At 38.0% G+C, this 25267-nt stretch overlaps 1 protein-coding gene and 1 long non-coding RNA gene across 2 annotated transcripts; one reads left to right on the forward strand and one right to left on the reverse strand.

The window, feature by feature from the left end:
* Positions 1-161: 161 nt before the first annotated feature.
* On the forward strand, positions 162-23735 carry LOC145478854 (uncharacterized). The gene is made up of 3 exons (XR_014048334.1): positions 162-1496; positions 11727-11855; positions 16265-23735. It is a non-coding gene; the product is annotated as an uncharacterized LOC145478854 (long non-coding RNA).
* Positions 4989-7876, reverse strand: LOC145478844 (uncharacterized). The gene is made up of 2 exons (XM_081457025.1): positions 5091-7876; positions 4989-5013 (listed from the first exon to the last, which is right to left on the reverse strand). Exon 1 carries the CDS (start codon positions 5943-5945, stop codon positions 5430-5432), a length of 516 nt encoding a protein of 171 aa, XP_081313151.1. The 5' UTR covers positions 5946-7876; the 3' UTR covers positions 4989-5013; positions 5091-5429.
* Positions 23736-25267: the final 1532 nt, after the last annotated feature.

The following is a 25267-nucleotide window of genomic DNA, read 5'->3' on the forward strand; positions in this document are numbered from 1 at the left end:
AAACTAGAACAAAATAACTTTCTTTATATGTTTTTACTGTACAAAACCGTTGTTTAAACAGCGACCATCTCTACGCGAGCGTATTAAAACTTACTTACTTTAAACACAATACAGGTTGCTTTATCGCAAGTCCGCTGTTTGTTTAAGTTCCGAACATAAAAGTTGTTTGACAAATTTTAGCCAAACAATGCTCCAACAAAGTAGAAGTCCTATTTTTAACACCATTGCTATATTTTAACCTCACACACTGAATCACCAATGCCAAAGATTGTTGTATCATCTGCGTACATACAAATCGTTCTGAGGCCTTAGCTTTTCTTTTTTTGCTTTCTTGTGTTTCTTTGCATCCTTGCGCCAATAGAGAGGCTGCTTGTTGGTAGAGGGACTATTAAGTCAGACTGAATGTGCGACATGCTTTAATTAGCAAGCCCCCTCCGCTCGAGTATCCTGCCCCCTGCCCCTGTGGAGTACCCTGCCCCCTGTCCCTTCCAGAAGCCAGCATGATATGGGATGATGCTACAATGCTTCCAAGATAGACTGTTACAACATGTTAATAAAGATTCATCTATTGGCTGGAAAGATACTGTAAAATGAAAAGGGACACATCCGCGCTCTGCCCCCTTGACGCTACCTTTGCTGAAAGCATTTTATTTGTGTTGTGACAACGTGACGTGACCGATGGGTTTATCTAAGTACTTCATGTATCCCTTGTTATAGTGTATTTAGAACTTCTCCGCATGCAGAATTTCCAGGCTGTAATTTAAACGTTTTCCTGGCTGTGTGCGTGATGTTGTGACCCATTTATATGGTCCTATGAAAATTTCGAAATGACAAACTGGGGCGGACGTAAACCAGAAGCCCGGCTATAAATATAAATAGCTCATTGTAGAACCACGCGCAAATCTTGAATCTTGCAGTTCCAACAGCGAAACAGTGCCATCTCTCGGTACCTTCTCCGCCTAGTGGCCTAAGTTAAGGTGTCAAACAAAATTAGTCCGAACGTTATGGGTAAAATAAACCGTTGTATATATTTTTTTATGTAAACCTTAGTTTAGTCACTGAAAAAAACGTTGAAAATTGCTTTTATGTGGAAAGAAGAATAAAACGTCAGAACACGCGGTGGAGAGAACAACTTGATCTGTTCATCCAGGGCGGAAAAAGGCCGCTACATGTAAGCGCTCTGGCTCATCTGCTAAGTTCCCGCGTAAAACGCGTCTTCCACTCCGTGACGCGAGGGAACTGGAAATGAAAGAGAATCTAAACATGGCGGTGGACCTTCGCATTTTGTGGGAATTATATACTTAAATATTCTGATGTCAAAGCCACGTTGAAGACACTATTTCTGGTACCACTTGCACTTTGAAACCTATTTAGCTTCGTGTGGTTGTATTTGGACGCAAGGAAAATGGCTGCAGCATCTATAAAATTCTGAAATGGAGACCACGTGAAATTTCACATGCTGACAACAGCTTAGCTCGTACAAGAACATACCGAAGGTAAGATTAAGAACTTAAGCTACTGTTTACGAAATTTCTTTCCCTACTGGATCTTTCTCACGGACTAATGCCTAAGCATTTAAGTGACTGAATTTTTGTTGCGCTTTTGTAAGCATAATGTTTGCTGCGCTGGATTCAAATTCTTCCATCACCGTTCTATGCCGTTGTTTTGACCGAAAAATGTTTGAGTTGATATTGAGCAAGACGAAATTCTAGCCCCGTGAAAATCTTCTTAGACAATACAAAAAGTGATAAAAGATGCTAAAAGGTGCTAAAAGGTGTTAAAAATCTTGATGTAAACGCCTAATTTACATAAATTTTTATTTTTTCGGTGAAGCTTTGAAATTGACCAATTATTCAGCCTTACGCAGTAGACCTCAGCACAAGGCTCTGGGGAATAAACCCCCCAAACTCTGCAGGCATTCCCCAGAGCCTTGTACTGAGGTCTATTGTTTTAGGCTGAATTTTAATATATCAAAATTGGTCTACTCTTTAAAAGTATTGTATTTAAATCCTTTATGAATAAGCTTATTATAAGCAAGCCTTATATTTAACAATTATTCCACAACTGCGCATTGGATATGAGATGGTAGATAGCAAACATGGCAGGTAGCGCTGAGTTGGCTGTAAATATCTCATATCCATCAAGTGCAAGTGGATTATTGTTTTTGTTATACCTCCCAGCTCAAATATGTTTTCTGATTGGAGGAGAACGTGTCACGTGTTGTGGGTCAAAACTCACTAACTCCCTAGGGCAAACAAAACTCTCTAACTCCCTAGGGAAACAACAACTTGAACTTTTGACTCGCACATGATCAGGTCGTGCTCCTTGAAACCAAGGCAAATTTTGAGCCAACCGGTGTCAAGCAAACAATTTCTTATTTTGCAGTTTATTTCTATTTTTGAGTTGGGAGGTATAACAAAACACTTAGTGACTACTCCCGTGGGAAACAGTTTTGTTTCCCGTTGACCTTAATGTTCCCCTCGGCTTCCCCTTCAAGAACATTGAGGGTCTCAGGGAAACAAAACTCACTGTTTCCCTTGGGGCCAGTCATTAAGGGCTTATTATTTAAAACGCCCCCAAAATATAGCAAACTAGACTAAAATAAAAAAAGAAATCACAAGTATACTTACCATATTCGTAGAGCATGGTATAATGGCTCATAACCCATCATGGCTAAGCCAATGAAAACTCTTGAATTGCATTATCCAATGATCCAACTTTTTTTATTCAACCAGCACGAGGTCTGCATAATTTGGCAAAATATTGGTGGAGTCCTTTTTGTAGGTTTATGGACCAAACTACAGGCATAAACTTGCAAAAAAAAGAACAAGACTAATATTCTCTACTATGGACTGAACAAGTTAGTTCAGTAAAGTATTTTATTATATGGCTTGTGCTTGTAGCCGATATAATGCACGCTTCAATAATTTGGACAATTCTAGGGCATTCTCCCGTAATTTTAAGCATTTGATAGTGTTATCAGAGAGAAGTTATGGGTCATCATGCAACAGTAGGGCATCCCTAGTATGCAGGGATCATCATCTATATTGGCAGTAGTCCAGTTGTCTGTGATGACTAAAAATTCGTAGGGAGGACCAAAACAATACAAAACTCGTCCGCTGGACGAGTTAAGTTTCACTGTACCAGGAAATTGAAATTTTCTTATGAGTTCCCTGCATTCTGACCACTAGTCATCCATTTGGAACTTTTAGAACACAGAGGGAGATTTGCAGTTTTCTTTTGTGACAAAATCATCAGTTTGGTCTGCCATCTTGGATGATATTGTTTTCTCCATGAATGGAACCATTGCAGGTTCAATTTTCATTTTGTCAACCCCTGATACTCTTTACTGCATCTGCATTCACAAAAATATGTGGTGTGATCTTGTCAGCTGTTTGTTCAGGATATGGTGTTAAGTAATAATGTGAACACTTCGGAAAACAAGCCAAATGTGAGCAGGAATTGCAAAAACATTCCTTTCAACCTTCATGGCTTTCACAAAAGTTGGGTTCATTTGTACCTGGATTGTCTGTGTTTGCCGACAGCCACCACTGTGGTCATGATATACTGGGAGACTGGTCATGTGAAAATAATAAAAAAGTAAACTTTCCATTTACCTGCTGTTCTGTTGCCATTCTTCCCTACTGGATGGGCAAGTAAAATTTTGCCAGGACATTAAGTAATCCGGCATACTTGCCCAGCTGATGACTTAGAGAAAAAAACAATATGGCTCCCTGAGTATGTATATCGACATCATCAGTCACCTGTCTGATCAGAGCTTAAGCTGCATCTTGGAGGGTAGAAGAACATCAGACTGGTTCGAGATGAGAAGCGGTGTGAAGCAGGGTTGTGTCATGTCTGGCTTCATTTTTGTTATCCTAATTGACTGGATCATGAGAAAAATGCTTGACAAAAGAAAAGGATGCATTGGAATCTCACCACTGTCCTAGAAGACCTGGACTATGTGGATGATATCACACTCTAGCAAGCAGACACAGTGACATGTATCCAGGAGAAGACATCCAGCCCTCACAACATAAGTAAAGCATCAACCTCAGAAAAACCAAGACCATGCCCCTGAACTGCAAAAAAAAAACAACCCAATCACTGTTGGTGGCAATGAGTTAGAAGACATTGAAGCATTCACCTACCTCGGCGCAGTGTTTCATAAGCAAGGTGCAAGGAGGCAGACATCAAAGAAAGACTGGCCCTTGCAAGAACTGCTTTTGCCACACTACAACCCCTATGGAAATCATCAAAGTGCAGTTCTATAACTTTAATATACCTGAACTGACCATCACATGTTGGTTTTTTATGCATGGACCACGCGTGTGGAATTAGTCAGATGCTACAGTGCCTCGTTTTCGTTCAGACAAAAATAAATGAAAGAGAACTTGAAGTTTATGCAAATGCTTGACACATCATGAAAGTCGAGTTTCAAAATGTCTCTCACAACAAAACAAGGTCTTCAAAGGATTAACGACTCAAGTGGTCCAAAACAACTTTAGTCTCTGAATCTTTTAAGACTCTCTTAACTTGTTAACAATAAAACAAAGTCCCCGAAGCGCACAAATTTCCTTACAATTTGCAATGACCATCGCACAGTTTCCTGACGTAACAAAGGACTTGACTTTCAGTTTCTCCTCCCTTTTCTGATGAGCTCTGAAGAGGTTGGTGGGACAATTTATACCTCTGTCCAACTTCATCTGACAAGCTGTTTTCTTTTCCATCTGGTTTGGACACACCATCTTGCTTATTGTGCTTCTTTACCAACACAGTATTCCATGTGAATTCATCTCCAGCCTTTTCTCTCAGTTACCTCTTTTCCAGTCTTCTGAACCACTTAAACGATTTAGACTAAAGTTGGTTAAAAACTTTTCTCTCACTGTTAGCTCTTTTCCAGTCTTCTGAACCACTTAAAGGATTCAGACTAAAGTTGGTTAAAAACTTGTTAGACTTTTCCGCTTTCAGTAACACAGTTTTGCCTATCCGTGCATCAGCATAGGCTTTGACCTTCAATTTATTTGACTGATCTTGATCGCAAACATCTTTCAAGCACAACGTTCAAACATCAAAGCATAGGCTTTGACCTTCAATTTATTTGACTGATCTTGATCGCAAACATCTTCTGTTGGCACCTCTATGGTCTCTCTTCTTAACTCTGAAAATTTATCCGAAAAGCTGTTTGCTGTTCTTCACCCCACTAAAAGGTGATGCCCTTCGCTTGGAAAGGCCCAGTGTGCAAAAGATTGAGAATTTATGCAGTTTCCTGACCCAGTAGCATTCGGCAGTCACCCTTGACCACCACAAAGTCAGCTCTACAACCACTGTTGTGACCAGTCAGCGTTACATCTGCAGATAAAGATCCAAGAGTCAGGAAAGATTCTGTACTACCCTAAGCAAAAAGCTCTCTGGCTGACGTACGATGTTCATGACTCACATTGAATTCCTTTCAGTTTTAACATGTCCCAGGTCTGTTGGCCCATCACATTACAAGTAGCTCCAGAATCAAGAAGGACATCAGATACATCTGCACCTTCGACAATCAAGGTTATCAAACGGCTACTTTGTGACTCATGGCCAGCTAACTGCTCCACAGAAAGTGTGAACTCAGGAAGTCCTATGGTGAACAGGTGTGGCAAGTTCTCCACTGTGATTTTCATCAGCCTCAAGGTTTGTTTCTTGTGACCTTCCATGATCACTTCTTCCTCTATTGCCACCCCTGCCACTCCCAGCACTTCTTCCATGAGCCGCAACTCTGCTTCCTTTATCCCCTCTGGATCCAGAGTCAGCACCGTTACGCTGACAAATCTGGGGGCAGTTAATTTAACTTTAAATGGCCAATAACACCGCATAAGCTCAGTCACAGGCCTGACACTTTTTGTCTCCACTGAAATGTCCTTCTTGATCACAACTAAAGTATTTCTTTCCTTTCCAGAATGCATATTTCCATTCGACTTATCACCAACTATTCACTTGGTCATTCAATTGATTATTAACTTGGTCAGCACCATACTGTTTGAATTGGTGATCAACCACTTCTTGCAATCTCACAATCCTTATCAAATCATCCAAAGTTAGAGCTCCCTCTGTTTCCAGGAACTTTCGATCAAACTTTCTTGAATAACACTTATCATTGACTTGATCATGGACTTAATTGTTCTCATTTTCACCAAACTCATAATTGATTGCCCGTTGACAAATCCTTCCATGGAACTGATCAACAGTTTCTCCACTTTCCTGTACAATTTGTCGAAGCAAATTTTCTCAAAAGGAAAGATTGCATTCAGAACAAAATAATCATCAAGAATTTTAACTGTTGCCTCAAAATTAGCTAAAATATATTTCACGAACATCCATTCCTGTGACACGTAAAAGGAACTCTTTTCTGTGCATCATCAGAAACTTCTTTCCCCATCATGTACAGATTAAATGCTCTTTCCCACCTTTTCCACTGCTGGCTTAAACTGTGTAGCTCTCCTTTTGGATTATTAAACAGTTCCAAACAACCAACATCTAAAGCCACCAAAGTTCTTTTCAAACTACTCAAACTACCACTCGAACCAGTGCTTGCTTCCTCTGTCTCACCTCCCAGCATCACTAAGAAAAATCCTTTGTCGAAAACCTTGACAAAATCCTCTAAGAAATCAGCCAATGTAAAGTTGCAGTGAATAAAATATTACACCTGTACTTAAATACACTTGAATCAAACATAAAATGTTTTTTTTTTTACACATTCCATGTGTGTGGAATTACGTGTAGTTATGACACTCGTAACCTCACTCTTGGTTAATTAATAGATGCGTGCCAAATATTAGCATTTATTTAGTCTTCTCACATCGCTTTTGTAAACAGTTAATTGTCCTCCAGGCATGGAAGTAAAAAAGTTTCTTCACAACAATAACTTTATATTTTGTGCTATGAATGGAAAAAGAAATTTGCCAAAATTAATTCGTGGGCAGTCTACCTTAGAGCTCCGTATTGCAAAATTCAAACTGCTTAGCAAATTAATCAGAATTCATCCTTTTCATCGCAGACAGTTTAGCCATACAATAAATTTACATATTAACCAGGGGTGAGGTCTCTACAGGAAAATCTCAAACTGAGACCTTGCCATATTGACTGGGCAATAGTGAGGTCAATACATTAGTGAATAGCAATGCTTGATCAAAACTGTTTTCTTTTAAGTGCCAAATAAGGCTCAGTGCCAATCACAAAATTTATCCATTGTAATAGTGGCTGAGAAAATGGTAGCAAGCAAGAATTCCACTGAGAGCATGCCTCGTCATTGAACTGCTGAGCCCTGCCAAGGCTAGCTTTGGTTAAATTTTAAGCCATTCTGTGCAATAAGCCTCTTTTTAAACGGTCTTGCAAGGTGCAGAATGAATAAATGTTTTTTTGGGGTCTATAGGCCATTGGTTGGAGGCGCGGTGGCCTCATGGTTAGTGTGCTCATCTCCGTATCGAGCGGTCTGGGTTCAAGCCCTGGCCAGGGACATTGTGTTGTGTTCTTGGGCAAGACACTTTACTCTCACAGTGCCTCTCTCCACCCAGGTGTATAAACGGGTACCGGAGAACTTAATGCTGGGGGTAACCCTGCGATGGACTAGCATCCCATCCAGGGGGGAGTAGAAATACTCCTAGTCGCTTCATGCTACAGAAACCGGGAAAAGCTCCGGCCTGATGGGCCACTTGGCTCGCATGCAGACTTTACCTTTACCTATAGGCCATTGGTAGTTTAATTTGTTTCACTATTTTGACCTGTCAGAAACAAGACCTGTTAATTTCAGGAATTAGAGGAAACATTTATTGTGAAATCATGTATGCATGTCGTTAATTGCTTGACCTCCGATGTTAATGTATGTGGACAATTTGTTTTGTCAGGCCAATGAAAAGCTAGACAGATGTAAAAGAATGGAGGTGGATTTACAATGGACTTACTGTCTATACAGCAACATTTACAATAGAAAGAAAGAAAACTGGTCACCCCTTCTGACAAGATAAATACACTGTTAACCATAATTATGCTAGCTTGCTTCGTGTTTGGCCTCGTTCTGTGGACATTTGCTGGTAGTGAAGGGGGAATGGGCTCAGGGATATTTTTGTGGAGAAACAAAGATAAGAACTTTAAAAACTTAGAAAAAGATGAAACAGACACTTACTGTAATGCAAAGAGTGATTAATTATGTTCTGAAAAGTAAATAGTTAGAGCGGGTAACAGAGATCTTTTTCAGGATTCTTGGGGTCACATTTGTGTTAGAAAGATGGATCATGTGCGCAGTCATAATTTCTGGCTTTGCAAAAATTGTGGTTGGGTTTGACCATCAGAAAGTAGAAATTATCTTGTTTTGGTATGGTCACTCAAGTGGTTATAGAGATTCTGTTGTTGTCATTGGTCAAGGATTGCATCATATCTTGCTTGAATGACCTAGCAAGAGGTGATCATATTGCAGGTGCTTCATGCTTCAGGATTTGTTGACATTTCTGATAATGAAATGGATAAGATCAAAGAGAAAGCCCCATCCAAAAGTACCAAAGATGTGGCTAATTTCAGAGTAAAACTTTTCCAAGATCTACATGTATATTGCATGAGATAGGAAAATTTTCCTATTTGTCATAGCAAACCATTTTAAATTCCAGTGAAAGTTTTGCCAACTTTGACTTAAGTAGATTATCAGAACAAACAAAACTCTATTACCGGTACACAGAATAGTATTTAATATGCAATTATTTATGACTGCACTTGAAAACATGGAAGGAAACAAAAACGAACAAATTAAGTGAAGAAGTCGATGCTCTGTGCCAATAAAACCCCAGATGCAGAAGAATTCTTTCAGATTTAAACAAGAGTTAGTACAGTCTGGAACCACTCAGGAGGACTTAAGGGGTCAGAAGATCAGTTAGATAATAAAATCTTTTCTCTGGCTATTACAAGAAGATGACTGTCCAGTTGAAGTCCTTATAGATCCACTTGAGGCATCTAAATCCAAATTCAAAGGCATTATTCCAGAGGCCTGAAGACCACAGCTCTTCCAAGTTCAACTGCGAAACAAGCAATAGATCTCTGATATGAAGAACATAAACTCAGCTGGAGAATATGTTGGGAAAGATGACAGAAAAAGCCAGCAGACCAGCCATTCATTGTGAGCCAAGTGTTTCTGCCAGACTGCACCATTGCGGGAATCCTGTATTGCAATCAGAGATGGCCCCCAGAAAAACGAAAAACGCCCTTTCCTTTTACAAGGCTGCAGGCTTAATGCAGGCATAGCATTTTAAAAGCCACCCCAGGGCTCAAAATTGCGACCAATATGGTCGCCAGTGCAACTAACATTTCATCTTTGGTGACCAAAAATTCTGATTTAATTGCCACAATAGTGACTACATTTCTCTGTGTTGACGATCAATAACAGTTATCTTCTCAGACATTATGTCCTTCCAGAAATCATATTGAAAGATCTTTGCTTCTAAAACACTCAACATAAGAAAAGAAGTCAGTCCATCCTTTTGCTTTGCTGTATTGATTCTCTCACATCGGAAAACTTCCAACTGGCAGACCACCCCATGATGCATTGCAAACCCACGATCATTGACTACATCATGTATGCCTATGGATTGTTCTCTTGTAATGAACGGATCCTTCATATCTGTAGGGCATAGTCATCAGTGTAACTTTTCCAAGTCTTCTTGATCCCAAGGGGGGGGGGGGGGGGGGTACTTCCAGAAATGTTGGGTGGGGGTGCGAGGCCCACTTCCCAAAACTCTTACCCTATTTATGACCCAAATCTGTGTTTGTTTGTTTTTTGCAAGCCTGTTTATTACCTGACCAAAAATTCGATAGCCTATTTATGACCTTTGTCACTGATGCAGTTGGCCTGAACATAAGCTATGAAGGGCTTTTGTTCACAGTGTTATTGATAATGATGAAAGAGTAGCTTCTTCTAAGAAACATACTCAATTCAAGACCAGAGTGCAAAAACCGTACCCTATTTACAACCAAAATGGCCAAAATCGATACCCTATATGTGACCAAAACAGCTGAAAAACCCTGCCCTTTGGGGCCGCACATACATGTACCTATATAGTTCATATAAGGAAGTACCTTCCCTCACCCTCCGGTTCTTGATGTGAAAATAGAATTGAACCTGAAGAGCCAGGCATGAGCAAAACAAGAAATGCCATATTCTGATTCAAAAGAAAATTTTATTGAGTAGAAACACTTCAAAAAGCATTTATTATTAAATTTTATCATAGCTCCTAATAAACTGCTGTAGTTTCCTTGGTACCCTGATGCATTTTTTTGTTCTGTAGCTTACAATTTATTGGCCCCTTTCCTAAAAAATTGGCCCCTAAAAAAAGGTCTTCAGGGGCCAATTTTTTAGGAAAGGGGCCAATTGGCTCTCAAATAAAATTTTCTGGCTGAAACACTGTGAGCAAGAACAGTTAACAAATCTCGTATAGATCATTTTCATGTGAAGTCATCATTTTCTAAAATTGAAAACTAAAGAGCCACCAAAGTTTTTACCCCCATCAAGCATAAGATGTGGTAAATTTATATCTGTTTACAATGTTACAGCTCAATAGTTTGCTTCATTTGAAAACCAGCGTATTTTGAATTTCAGAGTTATGGTGGAGCGTGATACAAAGCTACAATCACGTTTGTCGAAAAATGTATATATATGATTTTTAACTCTTTTAGAAGTTAGATCATTAGGAAAAGTGCTTATCTAAATGTTTCTTTGTTCAGTACAGATAATCAGTGACCTAGATAGCCAAAGTAAGTTCCAGATGTTTACACCATTTTCCAGCTACCATATTGGGGCACCACTGAGGTGTACCAACATGGTATTTCCATACTAGGCTCTGTAAATTTCTGCGAAAGATTTTGACAAATATCTGCAGTCTGGGAAAACGCACAAACCTAAAACCTGGAGAAGTGTCTTCTCTATCTATTTCCTATAAGATCACAATTTCTTGACTTTATCCACTGAATGGTTTTCGATTTATTTTTTCATGGGGTGACAGTGAAAATGATCTATAGTCAAGGCCATCACAGAGCTCAAGAGCAATAATATTTAAGTATTGAAAGCTACTGTGAGCAACCAAGACTCAACCAATCAAAGAACTCTTGCCTTCATCAACAGAGCAGAAAGTCCCAGAAGTTATCACATAACCTACACTGCACCCTCCAATTGATTGAATACCATTGGGCAGACACAAGAAAAATTACTGCTGTCCAATGACCTAAATCCTGGGGCAGTTCTTTCTTTTGGAAGTTTCCACAATTGTTCATTTACATTCAAATGAAAGTAAATCTAAACAGGGGTGTTGCCTTTCTCAACTAATCTGTTCATACATTGGGTTACTGCTGGACATGTTTAGTCTGTTTTTTTTTCCTTGACAAAATAATGACAGCAATCAGAACAAAGTGTTTTCATTCCTGTCTGCTTTAAGCATGTACAGTAAAATGTAGGGACCATGTGATCCATGCCAGACTGCACTTTGCCGTTCATTGATGCATCAAACAAACACTTTTTTTTTTCAGTTGCTTCTTTCTTTGTCTCTGGTAATCACCTGCATAGTTATACTAAAACATTTATTAATGCCCCGAGCTCAGCAAATATTGGTGAATTGTTGTTGTTGATTCCTTTTTCTGATAGTAATCATTGGTCTGAGTTGCTGAGAATTTCACCACTAATATGAATCTTTCCTGAATGTCTCAATACTTAGCCAGACAGTGGACAAGCCTGAATAGGCAGTGGGCAAGACTGAACAGACAGTGAACAAGTTCTTGACAGATGGTGTGTAAATGAGGATAAACAGAGGAAAAGCCAAAACATTCAGACTGTGACCAACTAGGTAAATACACTTACTGGGTACCCTGTCTGCAGGACATTCCTGATCAAATTTTGGTTGAAGCATTCTGAGTCTGGGAGAATCTCCTCATGGCTCACATTGTTTTGGAGCACCTCAACACTGACCTTGTAAATATAATATTATGTCAAAGTTATACTATGCACAGTGCCAATGGTCAATTCCCTCTATAAGATATGCCTGCAGAGAATCATGGTAGTTGTATTTGTCATCTTGGACTGGATATTTGCTTTGATGGCTGCAACTACCATGACGTCCTTAAGGCACATCTCACAGAGGCCTGGAATTAGTCATAAGTATAAATGCCGTTCACTCATTTCAGGGCATCTGACAGGATGCTGTGGTGCAGATCCACATAATTCACAAACATCCTCATTCCCCACATAATCAGAGTTTTTTCCGCATAAAACAGAAAAAATGTTTCATGTTAGCGATAAAGCAGCTGCTTACCATCCCCAGAAGTAAAAATTCCTAAGACATTGATTATTTTGAAGTAGTTTTTCTCCTGAAATGGGGAAATAAAAAAAACCCATTGCATTTGTGGTGAATTTTTAACCTCCAGGCTTTCCAACCTACTTTAGGTGAAGAGCCTGGAAACTAGTTTTTCATCTTCCGATATAATGCCTGGTTACTAAGTTACAGATGTTCCAAGAAACCAACAATGAATTCTTCATGTAAAATTTTATGGAAAACCTGTGTTAAATGAAGAAGTACCTGTCAACAAATACTAGAGACAGATCAAGCATATGTCAAAGTTGGTGGGCACGATGTTTAATAAGTAAGTTCACTTACTTACTTACTTAGTTTATGGCCATGCACACGGTGTTGGTGTACAGTCGCTAATCATTGACAAATGTCCGACTTTTACTCAAATATTTTTTTGTTATGGACTGAATGTGAACGAAAACAATCATAGTCATAGATTCTCGGTTATATCAGCTTGTGGTGTTGCTGTTTGAATCTCCTCTCTTTTGCTGGGTTAGCGAGTAACAAGGAGAAATATTTACACGACTCACTGAAATTCTCATAGGCGACATTACATTTTTAATCCCAAACAGTGCAGAGTTTGCAGCGTTCACAGCGTTTGCAGCGTTAACAATGTGTCTAACATTCGTTTGGTTTCCCGGTGTTAGATTGTGTCAAACCTTCCGTTTCTATCGTTTTTATCGTTCATTTTCCTTGTGTCGTTCGTTTCGTTTCGAACATTTAATTGCTCACCTCAAATTTATTTATTCAAAGACCAAGGTGATTGGTTGACATCGCAAGGGATTTCCAAGGACCCTTCATGCTAAAAACTGGCTTGGTAAACAAAAAGATCATCTGTTTGTTGCAACCAATTTTGTAAGATCATTTCCAAGTGTTTTGAAATGTTGAAAAAACTTCTAACGTGTTGTTTCGTGCAGACAAGAAAATGCACGTAAAAATTGAAAGATCTTATCTTCCACTGAAGTTAAGATCAATTGCTCTATTACCTATAATAATGTCACAAAAATTAAGATATATCAACTGTTAAAGCTGTTAAATAAAAAAAAATGGATAAAGCAGTGGAAAACCTTTCTGCTTCATTCAACCTGGAATTTTACTACCCGTGGGAACTAACGATTCTGATTGGCTGGCCAGCCTGTAATATTGCATTTTCTCAAAAGTCAACAAAAAGAGTCAACACAGTTGTTTCATCTGGGATCTGTAGGTTTTATACGAAGGCACAGGAAGTTTCATTTGTAGTTTAAAACAAGTTGTCATGTTAAACATGCCTTAATGTAACAGAAATGGACATGACGTGAGTAATTTAATGCTGCCACTGAAAGCCACGAAACTTTCAGCTGATCCCAAGTTCGCTGAGTTCAAACCTCTCATAGCACTGGCTCGTCACGCAATAAATTTAGGAAGAGCAGCGTGGTTCTGGTCCAGTTTAGGAACAAAAATGAAACTCCAACAGTCTTCCAAGTACCGTTTACAAGCATTGTAAATGGCGCAGTTATTTTTGTCTTGGAGGAGGTGGGGGGAGGGTCAGATGTTTTTGTGTAGGTATTTGTGAAGGGTCATGCATTAATCCATTCTGGGAAGTGGGAGGGCCATGACTTTTTTTGCAAAAAATTTCTAAAACTTTTGTAAAGTTTATCATCATTCATTGGTCTCTTTTGATCAGTCTATTGTTAGTCAAATCGGTCAGTTTTAGGTGCGTCTATTGTTAGTCAAATTAAGTCGGTTTGTTAGAAGTCTGTTTGTCAGTTTTGTTTTTGTTGTGAATAAGTCGTTACCGGCAGAAGCCATCATGGACTTACTGAACCTTTGCCTTACATCGACTTACTTTCAGTATAACGGTAAACACTTCAAACAGTTGCATGGAACAGCCATGGGGTCGCATGTTTCTGTTGTTGTTGTAGAAATTGTGATGCGACATGTGGGGGAACATGCCCTTGCAACTTGCCGACAAATGATGCCTATAAAGACGAAATTGACGCTTTTCATGACCACCTTAACCAACAGAACACCGAAATTCAGTTTACTAAAGAAATGGAAGAAAATGGAAAACTTCATTTTCTAGACTGTTTGGTAAGCCGCAACAACAACAAACTGCGTATGACACTGTACAGAAAACTAATTGATACCAACAGATTACTTAACAAATCATTCTACAAGCCAACTTCACACAAAGCCACGGCTGCAGACTCTGACAAGACAAGCGCAACTAGTTTGTGACACACTGGACAGCTTATGTGACAAAAGAGATACCTTGAACATGTTTTTCACAAGAACAACTACAATGCTGACTTTATTAGGAGAAAAATTTACCGACCTACTGAAACTTATGCAATAAACAGGAACCAGACACCTGTTACCACAGTGACTATACCTAACATTAAGGGCACTTCTGAGACCATCTCATGAATCCTACTGCCCTACAACATTCATGTAGCCCACAAACCTACAACTACGTTACGGCACTTACTGTCTAACATTAAAGACAGGGATGAACCCAACAACAGATGAGGAGCAGTTTACAAGATCAAATGCTTCAACTGCCAAGCTTCCTACATTGGTGAGACTGGCAGAAACCTTAACAGGACACTGACTGAACGCAAACAAGCCATAAGAAATGGTGATGCCAACAATCACATTGCTGTTTATCATCAACTGACAAACCACAGCATTGAATGGGACTCTGCTCAGTGCTTAACCTACTGTACAAACTATTTTCAATGACTGACTCTGGAAAGCTGGTACACTAACTTAGAACATATGCCTCTCAGCCAATGTCAAGAACTACTGGGGCCTTACAAACAATTTATCGACGACAAAAACAAAACCGACAAACAGACTTCTAACAGACTAATTCTAACCTTAAACGGACCAATTTGACTAACAATAGATGGATCAAAACCGACCAATGGCTGATGGCAAACTTTACACAAGTCTTTCAGTCAATACTAACATGGCTAAACTGACCAATCACTTTCAACAGACTAGACTTATAACATCATCGACTGACAAACACTATTCACTTGACACTGAAGATGACTTCCGCTCAGGTTGTCAAAGCGTGAGTCACCAACAACAGTTCTTTTGAGAACTACCCTCACCCAGATGGTCACACTATATGAAATACCATAAACTGTTTGTAATTAATGACACACTGCCGCATTAGTCTGGTGTACTATAGCAGTATCTCATTGCGCTGGTCAAATTTTTAATTTAAATTTGAAGAAACGTTGCTTTTAATACGCTCCTGTTGAAAATGATATTAATTTGAATCAAAGTGTGCTACATTACGTTCCTGTTACTTAAACAGAGTTGCCAAACCTATCTCAAGTAAGCCAAAGCTATGTTCTATTGACAGTATCAGTGAACATAATTATTATGGTTCCCAATATAGCAGCACTATGGAGGGGGGGGGGGGGGGGATGAAGAATTTCCCACTCAATTTTAATTTCTTCCTGTAATATATCAGATGAATGCAATAGAACATCTGATTCTTATAAATGATGATGATGATGATGATGTAATTTACTGACAGAGGGTCCACAACTTAACTCAATTTTCTCACAAAAAGCAATTTGAGAGCAAAAAATGAAAACGTCGAAAAGAAAAATAGATATATCTGATACATCCCATTCAACTTATACAAATATTATTGCCAAAATATACCAGTTTCTGGAAGCACTATTTAGGCCCATTTAAAGTTGCTAGAAATTTTGGCTATTTTAGACCACTTGAGAGGCCAAAACATAACATGGTGATATCTCGAAAAATAGTGGACACCTGCCTTGGCAAAGATCCAAGTAAAATTGTTTTAATGGAACAGTCAGCTGACAGCTGGCCGACAGATGGCTGACAATATCTTTTAGGAGCTGGTCTTCACTTTTATCAATCATATTGTTGTTTCATTAAAGGATGTTGGACTAGACAAGGAACATCACCAGAGAGTGTGGATTTGGCAAGAGCAGGAAAAGGACAACAGGCCAGACATTAAGGATTGTGCCCAAAGATTGAAGCAGGACCAAATGACAAGATGGTTTCTGGTAAATTTATTGTGAGGCAGTTATTGAAAGTCAGAGATTTACAGCTTTAAGAAATAATAGTAATAATAATTATGTTATTTGTAATTAGGGGTACAACATGTGGCATGAACTGTTTGCAAGGCTAACATTTTGTTTCTTTCTGATTTTCTGGTGATTAGAAATGTTTTCAGAATACCCAAACTGATTGATTTTAGCTAAAGCCAAATAATCTTTCCTCCAAATTATATGCAAATATGAAAATGTGATCTACATACATATAATCTCAGCCTGGAAATGTTGACTTTATAAATGTTCATGTTACTTTGGATGTTTAATTTAAGATATTTTTAGTTATAGATTGTACATTTTCCCCTAAAAAATTACTGAGGCTTTACATTGCAAACTAAGCTAAAAATCTCAAAGTACAAAATAAACTCTTGCAAAATATTCATGCTACACATACGCACTGATTAGTAAGCTCACCAATTACTTAAAAAAGTAACTAACAGGAGAATATTGTTTTACTTAGACTTAGATATACCAAATTTGATTTATAAATAGTTTTGTAGCCATTTAACTTTTTAATTATTGGCCCAGCCCGGGAGGTCATTGAACATGGGGTACAGCTGGCCCGGGGTTTTCCTCCTAGGGGCAAGTGGACGTACGGGGAGGTTTTTCACCCAGCTGTTGTTCCACAACCCCTGTTCAGTTTAGTTACTTATTTCAATAGCTTGATACACTTTTGCTAGATTCTTCAATGTGGTTTACATTGGTTTGGAGAGAATGTAAAAAAAATACAAACTGTAAAGTATACAGTCACTAACATTTTAGAACAAACACTTCTGAACTGATACCAACAACTGCATTTCTTTCACTCATCAAATGGCTTGTTTATGACCTCAACTAAACCAACCAGCAGACGATAACTTCAACAGAACAAACACAAACTTGTCTGACTAACAATACTTGTGCATTTATGTAGATGATTGAAACGGACAACACCGTGCAGCAAGAACTACTTGCATCTTACAAATGACTTATTCGTGACCTCAACAAGCCAACAAAATAAAATGTTAACTTCAAACAGAACAATCACACATTGGACTAAAAATCACTGCAACCAACAATAACTGGCCAATCACAGTTAACTTACTTTGTACTCTGACTGTCAATAACCACACTGGAAACTGACCAGTCAGCTTCAAGGACCAGACTTATCACCCTCAACTGACCAACAACTTTTTACCTAACTCTGGAGACTGGCTCTATGCTTCACAGAAACTTGACAAAAGACAAAAGGAAAGCACCTAACAATGACCAAAATGGACACATTTGGTAATGGCAAACATACTTACAAATACCTGACCTGACACCTGTACTTCAACATAAACTTAACAGTCAACAAACTAACAAAAAGACCGCCATTGACATTCAAGTCTACTACTATGTCAATAAGGATCACGACAGCCAAACCTTAAGACACCACCGAAACTGTGCAAATCACATACCAATGCAACCCACCACCTCATTATGTTAATACTGTTGTTTGGTGTGTGTGCCACCAGTGTTCAAACAAGTGCCTTTTCGGAGAAAAAAATTGTCTGTATAGCTGGTTTGGAACTGAATATGGAATTAGCTGTATGTGATTAATTGGTTCATTGGTTGGATTTCTTTGTTACTGTATGTCATTCTCACTACAGTCTGCATCATGAAGTGTATATTTTGTTGTTTGTCTTATGTTGTTCTCACTAAGGTCCATGCAGATGGCAATGTTTTGCCAGTTTACTGTTAGCTTTCATTGTTTTAAGCTTGCGAAAAAGGCTGGTAGAGAAACGCAACAAAATTTTACGAATATTAGAGTTAAGTGTACTGTTCACCCTGTTGTTCGCAAATCTGTTTCATGCTGAATCTTCTAAGCTTGCAATTTTACACTTCCAAATTATTGTGCTGAAACAATATTAGTCATTTTACATAGTTTGTTTTCCCTTCCAAATTCCCAAATTTCTTTGAAGATCAAAGTATTAAATATTATCAAGTCCAAAGAGTTTACCTTTTAAAAAGTAAGCCAAACGGCTTACATTCTGCCAAGATTTTGCTGCTTATAAATCAGTCAGATTGCTTAGATGGGGGTGAAAATTGGCATGGAATTATAGAGAGCCAACTGAAGGCAAATACTCTATTGCAAAAATGCTTTACATTGTACTTTTGTTCAAACAAAAGTATGGATAATTGCCCTAGATTTTGACTTCTTTCTTTGGCAGTTAAATTTCAGTTGTTATAGCCACTTTGAACAGAACACACGTGTGTAACGTTTTTGCAAAACAGTTTTCCAAGGACTCCAAGGCTCCTTAAAGACCAAATGAAGTAAGAAAAAAATATAAATTCTTTATTTGTCAGCCTAGGTCATTCAGTATAGGGAAAAACTGTACAAGATGTCTTGAGTCAGCCCAAGCCCTTGGGCCTCAGGTTGTTCTCATCACAGCCTCTGGCACAGTTTTTCCCATACAGACCTGGCCAGCAAATAATACATCTCTTTCCACGCCATTTTTTCTGTTAAATGTATATTAGTGGGAGAGCTGCATGCAGTAGCAAAAATTCTGACCCCAATCAATGAACCATTTAATCAAGAAATTACAATATCTTTTTTGTTTTCAATTATTTGGATGATTTGATTCCATTGTCAAATCTTACTCTTGCACTTGTTTGTTCAATATAATTAGGATTGAAGGTCCCACGACAAGAGTCTTGAGCAGAGCTAGCCTGCGAGCAGGCTCACCTTTGAGTCACACGCGCGAGCGGTGAAGAGCAAAGAGATCTGACAGGAAGGAGTCTGGTGAAGAGGCGCCCAGAGGTGCCCTTTCTTGTCTCACGGCTTTGCTGCTCGATTTTGCTTGCGCTCAACCATGAGCCTGCTTGCAGGCTAGAGCAGAGTGTTTCTTATGCATGCAGTATTGCTGCCCCAGGACAAGGTCGTTGATTAATTTTCAGAATTTCGTTAATAATTAGAAAATCCAAAATTGGCAATTCTGAGATAGGACAGCCTCAAGACAGTTGGCATGTATGTGCACAGGACACCCAATTTGTTACTCCTCGCTATTTTTACTCTGGGATGATGGTTTGATACAGGCTAAGAATAAGGGAAGCAGTTATATTTCATTATAAATTGCGTGTTCACAAGATAGGCAGTGAGGTACTTTTTTTTCATTCTCAATTTATGCACAGTTTGGATTAAAGTTATTTCACTTCTAAAAAATGGCCTAGGTAAGCTGAAGTCATTTTGCATTCCATGTTCAGTTGTCATGACAACAGTTTGAGGTGAAAAATGACATCCGTTTACTATCAGGCTACTTCAAAGTGCAGCATCTCATTTTAGCGAGTTATCGTCCTTTTTAAAAAAAAAAACTATTAATGCTTCCTTTGTTTACATTAAGTAAAAATGGATCTGCAAACTCATTAGCACAACTCTATAGAAGTTTAAAGTGCTTATTTTTAACACCACAGAACTTAGTTGCAGCTATTAGCAAGGTGCTATTACTCTTATCGTTGCCACTCAATTTCCTGACTGCATTTATTGCTTTGAAGACTTATCAGAATTTTCATCAATACACGTCGTTTAGCCTTAACCACAAAAAATGTACTACTTCCTTGTGAAAAAGTTTTAGAGTGGTAATGATTTGAAAAAGAGAAAAAAGAAAACAAGATAGAGAAGAGCTATTTGAAAATTACCAAAATTTCATTTTAGCTACTTACAACCTTTGATGGAATTAGGCTATTCTTGGTTTCCAAAGTCTTGGTTTCATTTCATGGTCAAAATCTCAAGTTTTATTTTAATTTTCCTGGCCTATAATGGTAATAATGCAATATTCAGGTTAAAGGAAGGTAGATCAACAGTCTGCGTTTTTGTTTTATCACTAGTCTGTTTTTTTTGTTGTTGTTGTTGTTGTTCTTGTTTTAATCTAATACAAAATCTGGACTCTTCTCGGTGCTTAAGATCTACCTAATGCAGACTGTTGATGAACATCAATTTGTTTATTTGCTTTGTGTGAATTTCTTGGTTCTTTCTTGGTGTTGGAAGTCCTTATATTTCTTAGGCTCTCCAAGACTTCCTTTAATCGTCTTCAATACTGTTTGGTTTTTTAATGACTGTTTTGGTTTTTTTCCCTAAAAAAAAAGCTTGTAGGATTTTTTAGCTCAGTACCCTGAGCACAGCCTGCCGACAGGCTAGATCAAGTTTTAAACCTTGTTTTGTTTTGTTTTTTTTGACTTTTATCACCAAGAAACAGCCACTTTTTCTTTTAGTACTTTATTTATAATTTGCCAGTGAGCTGGCATATATCTACTTATTAGTTGTTAGGTTATCATTTAATTCCAGGACAGAAGGTGGCACACACACCAAGACACAAATCTAGCCAATCAACGTTCCTGCTGGGTTGTGGAAGCTCTGCCTCTGAGAAGGTGTGTGTTTCTGATGTCCTCTGATATATTCCAACTGAGAAATCCTGGGAAATTTTATCTGATCCTGTAATTCAAGCTGGGGATAGTTGGACGCTTGGAAGTGTTGGCCATTTGCTCTCAAGTGGGTAGGACAGTGTGAAGGAAGGTGAGAGTTTGCTTTTCATGTCTTTAGGGTCTCACTTAATTTGTCACAATACCACACCATCAATTGGGCATTTTTGGACCAGCAAGATGCTTTTTCGCAGTCAGTGTATCAGGAAATGTTCCGCAACCAAGGATGTAAAACAGGAGTGCTGAATAGTGGGGCTCAAGGAAGGTACATCTCTTGAGAAAGCATGGACAGAGGAGGGTGCTGAATTTTATCGGTCTGACCTGATTGGATTTTCACAAATGACATCAAATTGAGCTAATGGTCACTAGGAGTCTCTCTGAGTGGGTTGCTACTGGGTTAGGTTTTCTTTCTTTTCTTAGTTAAAATTAAAACTTTAAAAAATTAAATGCTGAAATCATAAATCCTATAGGCCCAGTTATAAACAAATCAAATCTTTTTGACAGAAAAAAAAACACATTTTCTCATTAAGTTTTCTCTTCATTTTGAAATTTTCTTGTTTATTAAAACATTTCACGGAACTTAAAAATTATTTTGAAGCTGTATATTCACTTTGACTTTCACTTAACGTAATATATAACTTACTCATTTTTAATTCTTCAAGAATAATATTCATTTGTTCGCCACTCTATATCTTTTAGGGATACAGCTTTGGGTACTAAGGTTTCTGGAATTGTGTTAGTAACCAGACATGAGCTGTGATTGGTCAATGGTTGTCTTGGTGATCATCAACGAATCATAGCTCACGTTGGTTACCAAGACAGTCCCAGAAACCTTAGTTCTCGAAGCTGGAGTCCAGTCTCCCTAAAGCTTCTAGAATATTGAATAAATTGTTCTTTTTTTTTTTGGCAATCAACTAGTTTTAAGAAACGGATATATTGATAATAGTTGTTTGAGGAACAACCCTTCATTGGTAGCCTAGTTGACTGTCAAATACAACGGCACCATCTCATGTAACGGTTAATCAAGCTATTGTTGAAGGGTGATTCTGAAACATCTGGCATTGATTATTATTTTAAGCACTTTGATTTACTTTCTTCAACATTGTTGCCTTTGAATTTTAGACGAAAATTATAACTTATTTAAGCCTAAATTAAACTTATATAGCGTTCCTTAATACTTAAATTTACTCTTTCAGTAACAATTAAAATTCGCAATCATGAATTTCCTTTTTAGCCAGATTACATTTTTTCCATGGGTTTCTTTCCTCTTGAATAAAATTCACTAAAATCACTTAAATTCAGACCACTTTTTGGCAGTTTTTTGGATAGTCACGCATTTTTCAGCAGAGAAGGTGCGTGACAACGCAAGTCACGGCTGCGTAGGACGCTACATTTTCTTAAAATGGGAATTTTGTAAATATAAATATTATAAGTATTATAAACTAAAATAACGTATTGTTAGCTTCCTTTCGCACTACAATAAAATAATAGTCAGCTGGATTTTTTTACCCTATTAAATCGAAATTTCAGCTAATTAAAAATACATCCACAGCAAAATTAATCAAAAAATTTCTATTTTTCAGCCTTTAAAAATATATTGCGCGCATAACTTTAGACTTTTACTGACTGCCAAATGCTCTCAGCAGCAATAGACCCTTTTCGCTTGGACGGTTTGTTTTCCCATTACAGACCACGTGATATTCTCTAGACAGTTCTTCTTTTATCCGTCTAAAAATTATTTATTCATATACACACGACTATTTGAAAATGTGAAAGGAAGAATTCTCAAGAGTATCATCACATGGTCTGAAATGGGGCCACAAAACGCCCAGTCGAAAAAGGTCTATTCGGCATACTCTTAAACTTGTTTTATTTATTTTGTAACAAGACCCGTTCAGCTTTGTATGTTAATTGCCGGTTTCAGATCACGGATGTTCTCTGGAGAATTGCTCTTTTGTCTTTCTGAAATTTATTTATTCATTCGCACGGGAATGATCTGCATTTGACAAAAACAACTCTCTAGGGTCACATCACATGATCTGCAATTGGACAACAAACAAACAAACTGAATAAAATAAGTTAAATAAAACCCTCGCACTATATTTATTTATTAAACATACAGCATTACAACTTTTTCCCCTTTATCATAAATTGCGGTCGTTTTCTTTCATCCAAATTTAAAGAGAGAAACCCGACATCAGTAGCTTCACAGGTGAGAGACTTTTAGTGACTTGTGCTCTTTGGTGAAGTTTGTGGAATGACGGTCGGGAGCTGGTTTGGTCGGGAGGTCAGACTGGTGGATTCTGTGTTCAATTCTTTCCTTGATTTCAACGGTGATGCACTGAAATTGAGCGCCATACTTTAGCGCTTCGGTTTTTCTTGTCCAGGATGCGGAAATTTCCAATTTGAAATAGGTTTTCATCCAAAATATTCTGGGAGGGCGAGCTTATTTAATATTTTGGCATTCGAGCAAATCATTTTTTCGATGCATTGACTGGCGAATTAGCATCTTGAATCAATTTTCAAATTTGGCATATTAATTCCAAAATTACTCGAGCGTGGCATTGTGACAAATTAAGACTGAGACCCCGGAGGCATGGGGAGCAAACTCTCACTTTGCTTTACTCTGTCCACTCCACTTGGGAGCAAACGGTCAACTCTTTCAAGTGTTCAACTGTGCCCGGCTTGGATGAAGGAATCAGATAAAACAGACCAGGATTTTAAAGTTGGAATATTAAATGAGGACTAACGAAACAACACCAACTAACGGAGGCAGAGTGGAAGCAACCCAAAGAGCAGGGACAAGATTGGCTAGATTATTTTTTTTTATTATCATTTCTGTTATTTTTTAATAAAAGTAATGGACAACAGAAACAATTTTTATTTCAATAAGATATTGTTATCGTCCCTCCATGTTGTTTTATTTTGCAATCCAACCGTTTGAGTGAGCCAGATAAACTCTCTGGAATAAGCCAAGTTCTAGAGAGGTCTTGAGAAAACTTTGCAGTACGATTGGCACTTAGTTTCAGTACACAGTTCGTTTCTCATGTCAAAGTACGCCACAGATACGTCTTTTTAGCATTTCTTGCTGACTCTTTCAGATTTTCTTCACATACAACCCTTTTTGAAGTCGTCACGCAAAGGAAAAAGCGTAACATGGTGTCGGGTCTGGTTGAGTGACGACCCTTAGAAAAGCCGCGTACCGAGTTGTTTAAAATTCGAAATTAAATTTTAGACCTATCTGTGGAGTACATTGGAACAAAAACAAACCATTTACTAAAACCAGTCTACAAGCGCACCGCTAAGTTTTACCGAGACCTCAACATTTACTGTAAACACCTATATATGTCCCAAGCTGGACACATTATTTCTCCTTGATAATTCCCGACGTTTTTCTGATGTTATGAGAATTTGGTTGTACATCAAGACAATATTGCAAGTACTCTTATCATTCGTCCACTTGGAAATATATTGACACGGAAAGGAGAAATAAAATGTTCATCCCTCTTGGAACTGGTTTGAGAACGTTTTCCAATACCTCTCCACTGGGCTTCCTTTTAAAAGCCGGTTTCCAAAGAATCGCCGGTAAATTCGAGAAAATTTAAAGCCGGATACGAAATGAATATTTTTGAATCTTTGTCCTGCTTATGTTCGCTCATAAATCAAAGAGAAAACGGTCCGAAATAAATTTGTGCGCACGATAAATCAAACGTTCAAAATGAAACAATTCCAGCAACTGTGTGATAACCAACCTTTCACTTTAACGCTCAGATTTCTGGAGTGAAATTTCAATTCCCAAATTTTCGAACTACTTGACATGAAAAAAACATTCCAGATTACAGCAAAACTGTAGTCAAACCAAAAAACAAAACGTAGGTCATGCAAATTTCTGCTTGCTATTTGCACGCACCGTGTAATTCTTTATATATTTCAATAGATCAAAATAATTGTTGAAAAGGCCGTTTATCAGCGTTTATAAAACACCCGAAATCAACTGAAAAGAAACGTTAATTTCTTTAAAGTTATTTTTTCTGCCAAAAAGGCTTGCACAAATAATATCTACAAAATGCAATCTTTCCTCATATCTTCCCCAGTTGCTTGATCAAGTAGTAATTTAGTCAAATTACATCTAGTAACGTTTTTTTTCTTTTTCCAAGAACTTGATGCAAGAGTAAAAAATTTCGACAACACGAAAAATTAAATGTGCGTTCTTCAAGATTGAAATAACATTCGACTCAGTGGAGGAGAGGTAAGGAAAATGTACCCATAAGGTTTACAGTAAATAAATTGAAGATACAACTGAATCCCCCATAGGACACCACCTATGAATTTTGCATCACCACTTTACTACTTATAAAAAGTTAGTAACTGGGCTGAGCAAGACAATTT

This window comes from Orbicella franksi, chromosome 2 (genome assembly GCF_964199315.1).
Source record: "Orbicella franksi chromosome 2, jaOrbFran1.1, whole genome shotgun sequence".
NCBI classification, from domain to species: domain Eukaryota; kingdom Metazoa; phylum Cnidaria; class Anthozoa; order Scleractinia; family Merulinidae; genus Orbicella; species Orbicella franksi.

Excerpts from the sequence above, each read along its gene's own strand:
- LOC145478844 (XM_081457025.1), bottom strand. The coding sequence starts at position 5,945 with ATGCATTCTGGAAAGGAAAGAAATACTTTAGTTGTGATCAAGAAGGAC.